We start from the raw sequence: 16,067 nt of genomic DNA, 5'->3' as shown, positions 1-16,067 counted from the left end.
CGTCCATCTGTGTCCAGTGAGTGCTGGATGAAGCAGTGTGACAACAACCTCGCCCACATTGAAGAGTACTGTTTGCGGTGGAAACGCTAGGGTCTAGGTACCATGTCTGAAGGGTTGCTTTTGGTTCCAAAGGTACCATACCGAAAGTGTTTGGGGCTCAAATAAACAGTGCTGCTGCTGCGAAGAATTCAAAAAATAGGATACAGGATAAAATGTTTTGGTGTACACGCAACGCTACCAGATAGTGGCTGATTTAGTCGATCCAGATAACATGCAGATTCTTTTATCAGTTGGTTGAAGAGTAGGTAGAATTTAACTCGACCAAGAAATTCTTTGGTCGACTACCGCCCTAAAAACACCACATACTCTACACACAAACATCCAACTACATGTCACGTTGCCTGCCCGAAAACACCCACCAACACCCTAAGAGGAAAGACGCATGCAAACAAGGACACAGAAGTCCAGACGTCGTGCCCTCATGAGGTCCAAGAGTCATGCTGGCAGGAGACGGAGGGACAGGTGGGCCAATCAGCCGGCCCGGCAGAGAGAGAGAGAGAACGAGGGGGAGAGGTGAATGGAAAAACTGGAGGAAGATTAGAGACACAGGAAAGAATGACGTGGGTGAACAGGAGAGAGATGAGGGTCGATGTAATTAAAGGACAGGGATGGATGGAAGGACGGAGCAGCACTGACAGACAGCTACTGCACCAGAGAACTTTGAAATTATACAGTAGCTGGGACAAACCGACAACACAAAGTGAAGGCAGATCGAACTTCCTTTTGCTCTGTTACTGCTGTCCACCAAGGCACCTTTTAACAGGAACAGTTCAGGGCAAATGTCCTCAACAGCAAATTCAAAAGAGCAATAAGACATTATTTATTTAATTAAAAAACTGTCTCCACAGTTTTAAAAATGTCAATTTCCACATGACTGCTTTAAAACCAGCCATCAAGGTGCTTTTATGTGAATGACTTAAGCTCCAAAACTGTCCAGTGGCCAGAGTGTGTTTGCAGAAAAGCATGCACACTCAGCAAACCTTCCCCAGATAAATAAGGTTAATAAACATATATGTCATTAAAGGGCAGAAGGGTGGATGGCTGGAGTAAAGGCATAGATGAAAGAGCACCTTCATCCTTCCTCCACCTGTTCGTACGTGAAGTTAAATTAGAAGACGTGAGAGACAGAGAGAAGGAAAGGTGGGGAAAGAGAGGAATGAAGGGGAAATAAGGGAGTTTGGTTGGGGGTGGAGGTAGAGAGGGAGTCCATCAGCTGAGTGTACGCACTCTGCTGAGATCAGCAATAATGTGAGAGCGAGAAGATGAAGAGAGGGAAAGGAAGAGGAAGGGGGGATGAGGATGGAGAATGTGGTCAGAATGAGAGTGCTCACATCCTGCCTCTGCCAATGAAAGCTCCAGCAGCCAGTAAAGAGAACTGGGGGGGGGGGGGGAGAAAGCAGAGAGGGATGCAATGAGAGATAAAAAGAGATGTTTGGATGGAGAGAAGAAAAGAAAGCGGTGTCTTTGATGAAGTGAGAAGGAGGAGTCTGATGACATGAGCTGGTAGAAAAGATTCCCAACCCCTGAGGTGATGGAGCCATTATAATATCCCCCTTCACCTCCAACACTACCAAGCATTTCTCTCCCGTAACCCCTCTGCACAAAACAAATGGGCTCTCCCAATAAGAGAAAGTGATTGGGGGCGTACCACCTTGGTGGGGGTGAGCAGTGACATAATGGTCATAAAGTGCTGCTTAATGTCCCGTATCTACAGGAGAGAGACAGAGGGGGAGCATGGCATGGGTGTGAGGGGTTTGGAGAACCTTAAAGGGACAGTTCAGATTATTTTTTTTACTTATCTATAGACAGTATATTACATACAGTAGATGTCGGTCGGCACGCCCTCAGTTTGGAGAACCAGGTTAGAGTCCAACATGGAAGCCAAGCAATCTACTGCTGTGGAGGGGTCGGCAACAAAACCTATTTCAGCCACCTGAAAAAAAATCCCTCCTAAAAAAATTAATATCTCTTTAAGTGTACGCTATATTTAGAATATCTTCACTGCTTTACCTTAATATTAGACATTGATTTCCAGCTGGAAAAAGAAGCCGCTTTATCGCTCTTTTCAAAGCCAGACTTCATTGAGAAAAACAGTGATTTTTTTAGTGAACATTGCTGAACACAGGAGCTGCTGGTCTACTCAGGTATTTTGTTTGTATTATTTTGTGACTTTGACATTTTAAAGTGTTAGTTCAGATTCACCGAAACCACACAATAAAACTGACTAACTGAAGCAGCAGTAGACCAGCAGCTCCAGTGTTCAGTGAGCCAAAATTACTGTTTTTATCAATGGAGTCTGGTGGCTTTAGCCGTTAACAGCTTCCCCGTTGGAACGAGCTGTCTGACAGAAAGGCAGAGTGGTGAAAATACCCTAAATATAGTGGTCACTTCAACTGATAATGATTTTTTTAGGTGGCTAGAATACATTTTGTTGCTGACCCCTATCAGCAGCAGTAGATCACTTAGCGTCCATGTCGTACTCCAGCCTGCTTCTCCAAACTGGAGGTGTGCTGACTGACATCTACTGTATGTAATATAATGTCCATGGATAATTACCTCATACAACCTCAGTTTAAAAAATCCGAACTATCCTTTTAACCATTGTCAAGTCATAAATCTGATTATTTATTCAACTGTGTAACTGCATTGGAAGGCACAGACAAATTACCTTTCTCTGCCAACACAAGTTACACGGGTCACAGTTACAAATAACATTCTTTGTTGTTCGATGTAAGGGTCATATTGGGGTTGTCATGGTATAAGTCATCATTCCTATTAGTTGACAGAATGCCTCTCACATAAGTGTCATGCAGATGAGGACAGCTGAACCAACAACACTCATATTAGTTTCTGGCCAGGATGCTCAGAGCAGAGGATCCACTGTCAGCTAGCTAGCTGTTGCTGTCAGCTGGGTGACATGGGGAATTTGAAATTCAATGAAAATTGGCTATCTAACCAAGATTTTATGGCATGGCTGAAACCGGTACAAGGGAATGCATAGACTCAGTGTACTGTATGCAAGAAGTATTTCAAACTCACGATGAGATTCAAGGTAGTAGAATCGCACATGCAGAGAAAACGTGCCAACAAATGCCAGGTATTTGAATTTCTGTTCTATCCTCGTTTCTGCCCCCTGACAAAATGAACATTTGGGCAAAATTGACCCTACAGTGTAGATGTTGGCTTATGTTTTTTCCCTCTACTTTTGTAATTGTAGAATTGGTCTTTTGAGTGGCATTCAAAGGTCTTAAAAAGTCTTTACGTTAACTTGCCTTAAGCTTCATGAATCCTGGAACAATTTTAACACAAGCACTGTAATCTTACTTCTGCTTGGGACATTTTTAAAAAACAGTCCCTTTACTTAAGTTCTGTCAAACTGAGCTCACGCCACTGCTTTTTGGGTTTGAGTTGTGTTGAAGGGCAACGGTATCCATGTTCTGCTCCATGCATGCAGGGAAGACTCTGACATACAGTTCCTTTACTGTACCATGAATCATAAACTGCCAGAGCAAAAGTTCATATGTGTCAATGACGGTCAGCTTAGAGCATTTATTATTAACATTTATTAATTGGGCACTTTTCCTGTACACATATCTTAATAATAATGGCCGTGATAAAACCAGTATTTCTCAAATTTTTGACATGAAGCCACTTGTTTATTTCTTGCATGCTTGAACAGATTGTTCCAATTCCTTAACTGTGCACTGTGTCATGCTGGAACATTGTCCATCATGTGTGTGTGTGTGCGTGCATGCGTGTGTGTGTGCGTATGTGTGTGTGTGAGTGAGGGGTGAGGGCTCAGCGGGAGGCACTAAGGGGACAGGAGTTCACACTGTGATGACACATGGCACTCCCACACTATTTCCACACAATACACACATAATCCATGTGCACATATTCTCACACACACACACACACACACACACACACACACACACACACACACACACACACACATCTCATGCACATGTCACTGGCTGGAACTTGTCCTGGTCTCTTGCATGTTGTGTGTGTTTTTACTATTTTTACCAAAGACACCACGCTGTGATAGCATGCATTACATCCAACACACCCTACACACACAGTCTTACACCATGACACGTCTACATTTTCATTTATATGATAGGAATGCCGGTTGTGACCCATCCTCTGTTGATTAGTGCCAGTTTACGTTAGTTGGCATCACATAAATGGAGACGTATGCACTGTAGAAGTGCACCCCGATTTATTACAACCTGAGCCATATTTTTGCAGTCCTACACATCGAGCAGGTCGTCCCAAAACCTCAGAGGCCTCTTGTCAAAGGCACAATTACTTATGTCTTAGTCTGGACCTCTGAACTGCTGGGATTGCTCTGTCTCAGGGTCTCAAAGTGCAAAACAAGAGGTTAGCAGTTCAGAAATAGAAACCTTCTGGTGATTAGCAAATCTTAAAATCAAAAACACACAGGTAGCTAGTGTAAAAGTACATATTGTGATTTCTTTTTGCTATATTTGCATTTTTTTCATCGCTGTGTCTTTTGGATGCTTGCTGCTTACGGCCTGGCAGCTGGTCGCTACATATTTGTAAAGCCCTGACCTCACCTGAGCACTGTGGGGCTTTTGTCTGTATTTAAAAAGTGGTTAAACATTATTGACAGTCAGTCTGATTTGACCACTCAGAGTCAATTGGATTTAAGTTCATGATCAAACAGCAGCCCTAAATTACAGGTGTAGGATTTTACAAGAACTGCCCATAAAGAATCGGTCTCTTATATCTGATTCTGTGCGTTTGTGTGTGTATAGTTGATGTGCCTTGTGTACATGTTACAAAACACAATTTTTGTGTTCAACACACCAGCAGCAGCAGAGAAAGTGGGTCATCCATACTACCTGGACTGCGCTGCATTCGTCACTGTCATGAAATCTGTGTATGTGTGCAGTGTGAGCACATGCACACAGATTTGATGAGAGTGTGTCTGTGTTTGTATGCGGTAAAAGGATGCACTCGTTTGGTTAGTTTGTGTGTGTGTGTGTGTGTGTGTGTGTGTGTGTGTGTGTGCGTGTACATGCGAGGGAAGCTACGCTTGTGTGCACATACTGTACACTTGCACCATGCACAGGAGCTGCTGTTGTGTGAGAGTTTATGGGGGTAGTTAAGGATAATGTGTGGAGTGTTTGTGTGTGTGTTTGTGTGTGTGTGCGTAGGTGGGAGGGAGATGCGGGGGTTTGGAGGGGTTGAAAATCAATCGTTAGGAGACCCACTTCCCATCCCCGTTGCTGCGACAATGCCGAGATTCCATCAATGAGCCAGGGCTGCGTTGCCCTGGCAACGCTTATGAATGAGAGCCGGTCGGTAACCGTGGAGACTCGGCGAAGAGAGGAATCGCCGGTTGCCATGGCAATGCCATGGACGGGGAGAGACCAGGCAAAGTGAAGGTGGCGAGTGACCTGCGAGATCTTCCTCCTCATCAGGGCGGCTGGTCATTACCATCATCATCCTCACACTGGTGTCCCTCTGCAGGGACAGAGGAGACAGGACATCACACATTTCACTGTCTGTAGATCTCTCTGATAGTTGACTGTTTAGTAAAATTTGTCAGTGTTTATTTTGAAAATCAGCACAGTTTATAGTTCATTCTCTTAATATCAGTGAAATGGGAGGAAATTTGGGGATTTAAGGGGGCTGCTGTATTGAAAGGTTCTGTATGTGACTTCAGAAAATCCTTGTTTTTAGTGACACCTCTCTCTGAAGCTGTTAAATGATCTGCAGTCAGAATCCTCTGTAGCCATGAGCGAGCACCTGCATCACCTACAACAGTGACAAGCAAGAGACTGGCCGTGATTGACCGGCATCATGTTGATTGAATGCTAGAAATGAATTTACAGTCACGTTACAACCTGTATGTTCCCATATTCCATTTGGACTGACTCCATGATACTAACTAGCTTGCCATTTGCAAATTTATCAGCTGATCTTACAAAGCAACCCACAGCAGATCAATGCAGTGTACCTTTTCAGCTAGCTGGCTAACCTTATGTTAGGTTACGTTCATTGGCCACTCAGCTCGGTGTTGGCTACATTAACTTAGCTATGCTGCATGAATCTGGCATTGGTTGCAGAGCTGATGAGATAATTTGCAAATCAGCCCTGGGAGTCTGAATGAAACAGCTGACATTATCCACTCAATACAGTATTTTGCTTTAGTTGCTAGCTAGCAATTTGTCCGCATTAGAAAAAAAGCCAATGTTAACTAATATTAGTGCGCTAAAACCACAATATCACATTACATTTCCCATGTTGGTGTCACCTCTGGGATTTATTTTCAGCACCAGAGAGCACTGAAGTTATGATGTGGGGCACTGAATTTGATAAACTGACTGAATTAGCGAGCACACCCTAATGTCCTTCCGCTTCACACCTGCCACTCAGAGATTCCTTCCCCTGGAGGAGAGCGAGCAGGGGCTCTGGAGCTGGACCTTCAGTCAGTGGCTGTAAGAGCTCGAATTCAGCCAACACAAACATCTGCGGTAAGTTACCAGTGAGGTTTACGTTGGCTGAATTTGAGCTGTTACAGCCACTAACTGGCGATCCATCTCTGGAGCTGCCAATGCAAAATGTATTGACGGAAACACAGCATGTGTGGATTCTGTCGTGGAGGATGCCGCTGTTGCGTCAAAGTGTGTGTGTCCCTACTTAAACCTTACCCAAACCCTTGGCCCTACCCCAACCACTGAAGGGGGCGCTACACATTAAGAGGAGGAAAACACTATTCGATACAACACTGGTTATTTATTGACGGTAGAGGACTCCATTTCTTCTCTAATGTTAGCTACTGGTGCACACTCTAACGTTTTAGCACTGTAGCAGAGCTGAAGAGAGATGCAGCCGATGTTGGAATAAATTTGGATTTTCCCTCAAAATTTGACCCAAGACCTTTACATAGAAGTCAGTCATCAGGCAACCGAGAAAGTCGGAGAAATCTGTTCACTCATCGGCAATGAAAAACAATTAATATGTGTAAAAATTGACACGCTGTGCCTTTAACAAAATCAATTAGGGCACCTTTATCTGCAATAAATAGTTATGAAAACTTAAACAAAAATTTAAACAATTAAGTGGTTACGGTAAAGGATTTTTAAAGGATTTTTTTTTTTTTTTTTTGCTTTTGCCTTTATTTGATAGAACAGGAGAGTGAAAAGTGGGAGAGGGAACATGAGGCAAATGGCTGCAGGCTGAAATTGCACGAACCGTTCCTTTGTACATGGGATGCCTGCCCTAACCACTGAGCTACTGGGTGCCACAGGGTGTTCCTTTTTAAAATGGCCACAATGACCGAAGGGCTGAGCTTCTCATCTATAAATTCATGTATTACATGTTCATGCTCATGTGTCTTTTCATAGTCTGTAAAAGTTCTTCATCGTACATAGATGGCACAATGGGTTCTCAAAGGATGAACGTGTTAATGCACTCTGAGGTCTTGTGATATAGAAAATGATGGACTCGACAAGGAAACACCTCTCCACCTCACCATATGACATCCTTCATCTCAGCCTCGCTCATTACTTTTAATTCATTACGAAACCCCGCTTAATTGATATGCAGGATACAGGACAAGATAGAAGGGTTCAGCTGCAACACAGTAAAGGTGAACACACTAAGCATAATGTAGCACAGTTGCATAATATAGCACAATCTATATTGTGTGTGCGCATGTGTGTGCGCGCGCTTTACAGGTTGATTGTTAGGTGTTTCCCCGGAGTGAGAGCTTCTGTCATCGCTGTCCAAACACCTTCTCCCTCTGCAGATAAAACTCTCCCCGTCTGTCTCTCTGGAGTCTCTCCGTCTCTCTCTGTCTTTGGGGTTGCTCCCTCTCCGCAGCTGAATCTCACACTTTTGACACACAGGACTATCACTCTCTATCAATCTGCTCACTCCTTCTCTCACTCTCTGTCTCTCGAGGGATGTTCTCGCTCTCCCCCCCAAGTCTTTATTTCATCGGGGACTCTGGTCTAATACGGGAAAATCTCCCACGTGTTTGTAGAGTCTGTCACTTAAAGGAATGGTTTAATAAGGACTGGTTGTACAGTGTACAGTTGAATGTAACTAATTAGCAGAGGAAAGAGGGTAAACATGTGATGCAGTTTGAGACAAGGATTGGCTTTACACCAAAAAATCCAACAATTGTATGTTGTGTTGTTTTCTTATTGACAGCTCGCTACGGTTCATATCTTCTTAATATCAAACATTAGCTTAGTCATGCTTTGTTATAGGTAGAAGGACAAATGTAGTTATATGTTCATTACAGTTAGGCTGTAGCCTGTAGTCACATTGTGAATTGTTCTCCTTACACAAGGTCAAATCAGGAAAGATGTTAGTTGTTGTGAACACTCCAGAGGTTTGCACTGTGCGAAAGGTGAGGTAGATTTTTTGCCAATCTGAGCTACATCCAGGTGTTTTTTTGGCAGACTGTTTATTTTGCTTTTGTTTGCATAATGCATACTGCATGCTTTATTTAGGACAAGTATGCATCCTCTGACAGGTCCCAGAGTTACTATGCTAATGGTACTAGCTACAGTGTTGATTAGTGCTAGATGGTGTAAATGTCAAACAGCCTTCACTAAAGACTTAAGCCCCTTTTACACTGCCAGATTTTCGGTGAATGTTGGTCCGTTTTGCCGGCAAGCTGCGAGCGTTTAGACACACAGAGCCGGAATGGCGAGTTGATCCGAGGTGCCCAATTTTCTGCCTAGTAGGGTAGAAATACTGGCGGAAAATTTTTGGTTAAAAAGAACGAGACGGCCTTCTGCCACGGGAGGGGCTGTTGATGACTTGTGGGAGGAGCTGTTGATGACGCTGCACGTGCAACCCACTGGCAGTGGATAAACAGGAAACAGCTGATAGCAGGAATTAGCGGGCAGCTAGTAGCAAGAGGGAAATGCAAACCCGACAGACACTGTAAAGATGAGCAACTGGGGAGACAAGGAATTGCGCGCCCTCCTTGCCCTCGCAAACGAAGAGGCCATTAACCGTCAGATGACGGGGACGGTGAAGGACGGGCCGACTTATGAGAGAATCGCCGAAGGACTGACCAGCCGCGGCTTCCCTCCCACATCACTGTTTACGTCACACACTGAGCTACACGTTTTGTTACTTGCTCACGCCCCCCATTGCCTCGAAAAAGGCACATTCTGTATAAACAAAAGTAGGTAGGCGGCATTTTGCTGCACTCCCCGATTTTGTTTTTATATTGCCAATGCTGAAAGAAGACTGATTGGGGTTTCCTGCAAATTTGCACAATTCCTGTTTAAATAGGGCTATAGTTAAAGCTTAATAACATTACTAATGGTAATTGAGAAGAGTAAGAGATTTAAAAAAAATAATAATAATAAAGCGTAATTTAACTTAGTGTAGTAGCGACGTTAGCTGTACTCTTTAATACACTGTAACCTGCCCATTTTTATCTCATTGTGCTTATTATTCAGTGATAACGAGAGCGTATATTTTAAATCTCTTTGTCCAAAATGTACATAATGACCGAAATTACATCATGTCTGTTCCCAATTATCAACAGTTGATGAGTTTTTTTTCAACATCAGCATACAAAGCCATTATTATATCTGTAATAGCTTGAGAGAGACAGCTTCTCTTGCCTTATTTTCAGGCTAGGTTGATATACATGCAGCCACAATCTTTAAAACCTACATTTTGGGCTTTTCAAGATAATGAATTTGTTGATAAATGCAGTAACTTTGATTATTGCCTCATTTTTGTTGCAGTCATAATAGCCTACACCATCAATCTTGGAGGCAAAGGCCATTTTATATTAAAAGAAATTTATAAACTAGAATAAGAGTAGTCATAACAATAATAAGTCATTTCATATCCTTATTTAGCCTCCTTCTCCTGCACCTTCCATTTTTCCTTTTCTGTTACTCTGTTTCTTCCTCTCCCTTTATCTAACTCTTACCTCTTCTTACTTTACACTCCTGTTGTTGGTCCACTGTTTCCCTCTCTCCCTACACCCCTCCCCCTCCATCCTCATCACAACCAGCTGCACAGTCACTGCTCCCTCTACTGGCCACCTCGGCGCATTGTGGGCAGGTTCAGCCGTTGCCAGGGGTGACTGCATCCTGGAGGTTTGGGTTGTCTGGCAGAAGCGGATGGTTGCCGTCTCACACGGATGAATATTGAAGCTCTGCTTTCGCCCTCGAATGAGATGTGCGGGAGAAAAAAAAAAGGAGCAGTGAAATGGGACAAACATAAACAGAGAGCAAAAGGAGAGAGAATGAATGACAGAGAGACAGGAAGGCAGGAGAAGTCACAATTTGGATTCAAGATATCAAAACAAACCCTTTGCTCTTTTGCTGCATCCATCTACTCACCCATGCATAAATCCAGCTCTCTTAAACTGAAACGTATCTGATGCTTTCATGGCCCCTATATGGGGAAGTCGCAGTTGGAGCAGCAAATTGTGACAAGAGACAGAAATGGAAAAAATATATATTAACAATGGAGTCAGAATTAGAAACATGTTGAATAATGAAAGCCAAAACTATACAGTTAAAATAGTGAACATCACATGTAGCTGTAAAACTTCAAATGAGGATTAAACGTCTTCAAAAAGTTACATAACATCGTGTTGGCAATACATATAAAGACAAATCAGAATGTGTAGGAGTTTCACAAAAAAAGCAGATTTTAAAACACCTGTCGATCACATGCAGATTTGGTCGTCACTCTGTTGTGTGCCCCTCATTTACACAGAGACCATGCTGGACTATAATCTGTCCACGTGTCCTGTTAGATCTTTACTGGGCCTGAGGCTGTTTGCTTTTTTTGCTGAGGTCCAGTGTTTTCAGGTCTGCAGCGTGGCCTTTAGCCGTAGCAGTTAAAAAGCCATTGAGGGAATGAGGGGCTTGGCTGCCGGTACCGTGTCTGTTAATAAATGACCTCTTACTGGAATTAGCACCAACCTGGAGAGAGATGGAGGAGGGGGGGTGGGGGCGAAGACGAAGGAGGATAAGACAGATAGGGGCATGGAGGGAGAAGGAGATGCCAAAAGTTTAAAAATTTAGCTCAATTAATTTTCACTTCCTCTGCCCCTCTTGATATGTTTCACTTTTCTGTCGTCCTTTAGCTCATTGTGTTATATAGTGTTGCTACGTAAATGGTATTTCTTCCTGCTTTCTTGCTTTTCATGGTTTGAATGTACAGTTCTTTATCAGGAGTCCTTGTTTTAAGGGACAGCTCTCCTTTCTGTGGGACAGATTTTCTAATCCCTTTGGCACCAAGGTTACTCTGTGAACACATGCAGAAGCCTGAAGGTACAGTTTGCTTTGCATCTCAGGTGCACCTCTTTCATAATAGTGAATTAATTTGAGGGCTGACAGATTGCACAAAGTTGTGAAGCCTTATGATAAGTGATGATGACGAGCGTGACTAATTACAGATTCTGAGCAGATGCACATAACACAGGAGTATTAGAGAGAAAGGTTGTGTTGGTGGCAAAAAAAATTTTGTTTTTTTTTGGTTGCAGAATATGCTTAGAGGTATATGAAGTCAAGCATTGAATATACGCAGTAATAAAGATGTCCTGTCACTACTAACCAAATTACTAGTATGGACACGAGGAAGTCCTTTCTTAGCACAGGAAATGACCAATCAAAATCACTTTGGTGTCTGATCAGTCTCAGAACCCATCTGCAATCTGTCTGACGACTCTAAGCCTCTGGTGGCAGCAGACAATTTTCGGCAGATCCGGTGCAGCCAGCGGATATCCAAGCTCAGCCTTTCCTTTCTGTGTACAAGTCATTTCTTGTAACCTCTTTAAACAGACATCTGCATTTCAACTCAAATAGATTTGAAAAGAAGATAATATGAAGCTAGGTGAGATTTACACAGTGATAATTGTATCTGAAAATATCACGGTTTCATAGTGTTTGGTATTACACAATATTATAATTTACATTAAACAGTGACCCTTAAAAATGAAAACAGAAGTTTTTTTGGTGGAAAGGTGGAAAGGAGACGTGTGGGTGTGAGATTCTCCATCCTGCCACATCTTTTATCGTAGATACTGTAAGCGATTGTGCATGATATAATAACGTGAGTTTTCATACCAGGGTATACGGTTTCATGGTGTACTGCTGCAACCATAAATGAAACTAGAATAAGAATTAGAATTTATTTTGGTCTGCAAATAGAAATAAGAACATCATGTATTAATCTACAAATTAATGTAAACTAGTCCATACCCATTGAGTACAGCATACCATACCATGACTTAGTCATACCCAAAATTAGAAAAAAAAACAACAACATTGGTCCACAGGGGGAGCCACAGCGATCGGTCGCATTTTAGCCATGTTTAAGCATTTTTCTGTTGTTATAGCGCCACCCAGTTGCCAATTAGAGTTAAATTTCTCCAGTCACCTTGAGGCGTCCTGTTCTACATATCTACCAAGCTGAGTAAAAATCCATATGGCGGTTAGGCCTAGATAAGAACTTAGCTCTCTAGCGCCCCCATTTTGTTTGATGGGGTCAATAATGGAGGGGTCCCCTCAGATTATGTGTGGTCATATGCCTACAAAGTTGCGTGGTGATGGGTGAAACCCTTGAGATGTTATACACCTTTATGTGATGAGCCACGCCCTCCACAATATTCATTGCCTTATAGAAGCTCAGTTTTAGTAAGTTTTCCAACTTTTGCCAAGAGGGAACTTTAGATATTGGTCCCTAGATTATGTTCACCCAGTTTCATGCAGATCGCTCAAACTTCCTAGGAAGAGATCCATTTGAAGTGTTTATCAAAAAATTCAAAATGGTGTAAAATCTATATAAGCGGAAGTTATGGATTCTTGAGGCAAATTTGTTCCTCATGAGGAGAGGCATCTCTGTGCAAAGTTTCATGTCTCTACGACATACGGGGCATGAGACATGCGACATTTTCGTCATTAAAGTCACAGCCTCTCAGAAAATGGCAGATACTTACATAGTTCAGTGCAGAACATTCCAATAAAGTAATTCAATGTAACTTAGGCACGTCTGCAGTCCAAAAAAAGTGTAGGCTGAAGCTACAGCTCAACAACACAAACTGAAACAGGCAAACAAGGCAAAATAGCAACAAAGACAAAATTCAACACACAAAAAAAAACATCATACAAAAGGCATCTGACACACTTTAACTTCCTGTACCCTGTTCTTCTACGTCAGTATTACAGCCTGATCATTTATTTTCACATTTTGATCAATACATTATTTCTAAACTTTTGTTTAAATGTTTGACATGTTTCCAGTTCCTCACTACAACTGTTCCATAAACTCACTCCTACATCGTTGTTAGATGATAGATGGGTTCCGAGATTGCATTTCGGCCTTTGCATTCCACCTCTCCACACAGACTGTTGTGTAAACGTGACAGGTCAAGACTACTCGCGCTACAAACAGAAACCAGAATGCTTCTGATACCAAAATCTTGTCCTGTTGTCTACAGGTTCTGCATACATGTGCAGATATCTTATATAGATGAGTATCTGGAGCCAGTTGCACAAAACACCTTACGTTTTCTCCTTAAGAATGACAATTAAGACTTAATTTTTTGTAACCTAAGGGACTTACTTAAAATGTCGAGGCATTTACTGCATGACATGTTTCCATGACAACCACTTGTTTGCTTGCGCTTAAGCTTGTGATACCTTTTGTGCTATGGTTTGACTAACTTTAAGGCAAGTATAAAACCAAGATAAGGAGAAACCCTTAAATACTTACAGTAAGTGAACATTTTAAGGAAGCCCAAAGGAGAAGATGTGTTTTGTGCAACTGATTTTAATTTAAGAAAGCCTCATTGTGGACCTTAAGTAAAATCTTGTGCAGCTGGCCCCTGATTAGGCAAGACAAATAAGCTGTCGGCAGTAAGCTAATGTCGCCTCCAGAAAACTACTTGGTATTAAATTTCAAAGAGATGCCAACATACTGAACTGAAATGCAGCTTAATGGAAAGAAGCAACAATTTGTTTTACAGAACATACTCTCTTTTTTATTATCAGTGATTGTTTTGTCTTCTAATGATGTCTGACTTAAGGCCAAAGTCTGCTGATGTATTGTGCTCCTACTCTTCGTTTCTCTCTCTCTCTCCTCCTCCTCCTCCTCCTCTTCAGAGCATCCCTTCTCTACGCCCCCACACTCCACCCTCCCCCTCGTGTTGGACAGACCCTGCCTTCCGCCCCCGTACGAGACAGAGCATGGAATTTTCCAACCTGTCTCTGGCTGACTTTACACCACGGCTTAACACACGCACACACACACACACACACACACACACACACACACACACACACACACACACACGATAGACACATACAGTGCCATCAGAACACACACACACACACACACACACGATAGACACATACAGTGCCATCAGAACAGGAGGCGTGTCTCTGAAGCCAAGTCATGACAAAGGCGGGGAATGAGGTGGTATAGTGGCAAAAGCCATCATACTGTTACTGAGTCACTGACTCAATCACTGACTCATTTCTGTTGTAACTGTCAATTTCATCTCGCAAGTTTCATGCGACACATTTAAGTTAGATTTTAAATTTGGTGGAAACCTATAATTTGTGGCTTTCATGTGCCATGATGGGACCACAGAGTGTACGTCCATGGAGCTGCAGAATCATGTTTCCTTTTTCAGTTATAACACAAATTTAAGATAGTTTTTCAACAAGATTCGGGAATTTGGCAAGCCATCTCCACTCCTACTGATTCTGGAACTTTTGACTGCATCACATACTCATAATAATTGTCATTATCAGCAGATTGAATTCCCTCAGTTGCCGTGGAACTGTAGAAAGTTGGAAAATTTGACTGATGGTGCGATCTTTCGGGCTCTGTCCGTTCTCAGTGGATAATGTTTTTATTTGTTTTCTTTTTCTCCCATGTACAGTCCTCGACAATAAAATGAGACTATAATTCGAATGATACAGAGTGCGATGAGACATGTTTATAAAAAATGAATTATTTGAAAGACATCACCTGTCAAACTGATGTTGTTTCCTGCTTTTTCTCTCCCTCCCTCCTGCTGTGTCTCTGCAGTATTTTGTCGTCAGTGGGGTCTCAGTTTGACCTGAGGACACTACGAGCCGTCAGAGTGCTGCGACCACTGAAACTGGTGTCTGGGATTCCCAGTAAGTGCTGTGCTATGTGTTCCTTTGTGTACAAGCTGTTTTGTTTGCCTCCTTTTGCTTTTTACATTGTCATGGTTATCATATGTCCGATCTCCTCGGACATGCTGAGAGAGCTCGGACTTAAAAAAAAATTATGGTGAACACTAGAATTAAGATAAAAATATTCACAAATGAAAAAACACTAATGGTCGGTGGTAAGTAGTGTTTAACTTTTGATTGAACACTAAATTAAAACCCTTGGCGCACACTGCAGCACAATCAAACAGATGCTCAACTCAGAGCATCAGAAGAGAGCGGACCGGTGGAACTGGAAAATGCATATTTTACATCAATAAAATCTATTTTATCATTATTTTGAGTCACATTGTTGAAAGAATTTAGTCGTCTGTGTTCAAGCGGGATAATAGCAGGTCTCCATTGTGTGTTGGGCTTTCTATTTCCTTGTCAGAGATTTTTTTCTTTTTTAATTACATGATATATAGGCTATTCTCTCTTAACTCACCAATAAAAAAATACCTTTATCCATTTCAAATAACCAGTAGCAATAATATCCCCGTTCTCTGATTTACTGTGAAACATTTTAAGGCAATTCATGCAAAAATCAGGCCGGATGGCTCCTTTACACGGCCTACTGGGGCCGGCCTTTATTTGTCAATCAACCAAAACAATCAATCAATTAAAAACACAAAGTGGACCTGGAACGTGAACTCTTATAGGCCTAACACATCTGATGACCTCTTGGATGTCTGCCAGCTCTGAGTGCGGTCGTTGTCAGTATCGGACTGGTGGGGGTTAGTGTTGTGGCCTCCCCCAAAAAATCGGAAAAAAAAAAGAGCCGGAGCT

At 42.3% G+C, this 16,067-nt stretch overlaps 1 protein-coding gene across 44 annotated transcripts in view; it reads left to right on the top strand.

Moving 5' to 3' along the window:
• The window catches only part of cacna1ab (calcium channel, voltage-dependent, P/Q type, alpha 1A subunit, b), a 201,562-nt gene that overhangs the window by 71,149 nt on the left and 114,346 nt on the right, over nucleotides 1–16,067 (top strand). For all 44 annotated transcript variants that reach the window (XM_033623514.2, XM_033623513.2, XM_078166409.1 and 41 more), the window contains exon 4: nucleotides 15,133–15,224. In XM_033623514.2, the coding sequence (XP_033479405.2) occupies nucleotides 15,133–15,224 (92 nt within the window). The remainder of the gene's footprint in view (nucleotides 1–15,132; nucleotides 15,225–16,067) is intronic.

This window comes from Epinephelus lanceolatus, chromosome 3 (assembly GCF_041903045.1).
Source record: "Epinephelus lanceolatus isolate andai-2023 chromosome 3, ASM4190304v1, whole genome shotgun sequence".
NCBI lineage: Eukaryota > Metazoa > Chordata > Actinopteri > Perciformes > Serranidae > Epinephelus > Epinephelus lanceolatus.
The sequence above is the reverse complement of the archived record's forward strand: the minus strand, read 5'-3'. Positions and strand labels throughout refer to the sequence as shown.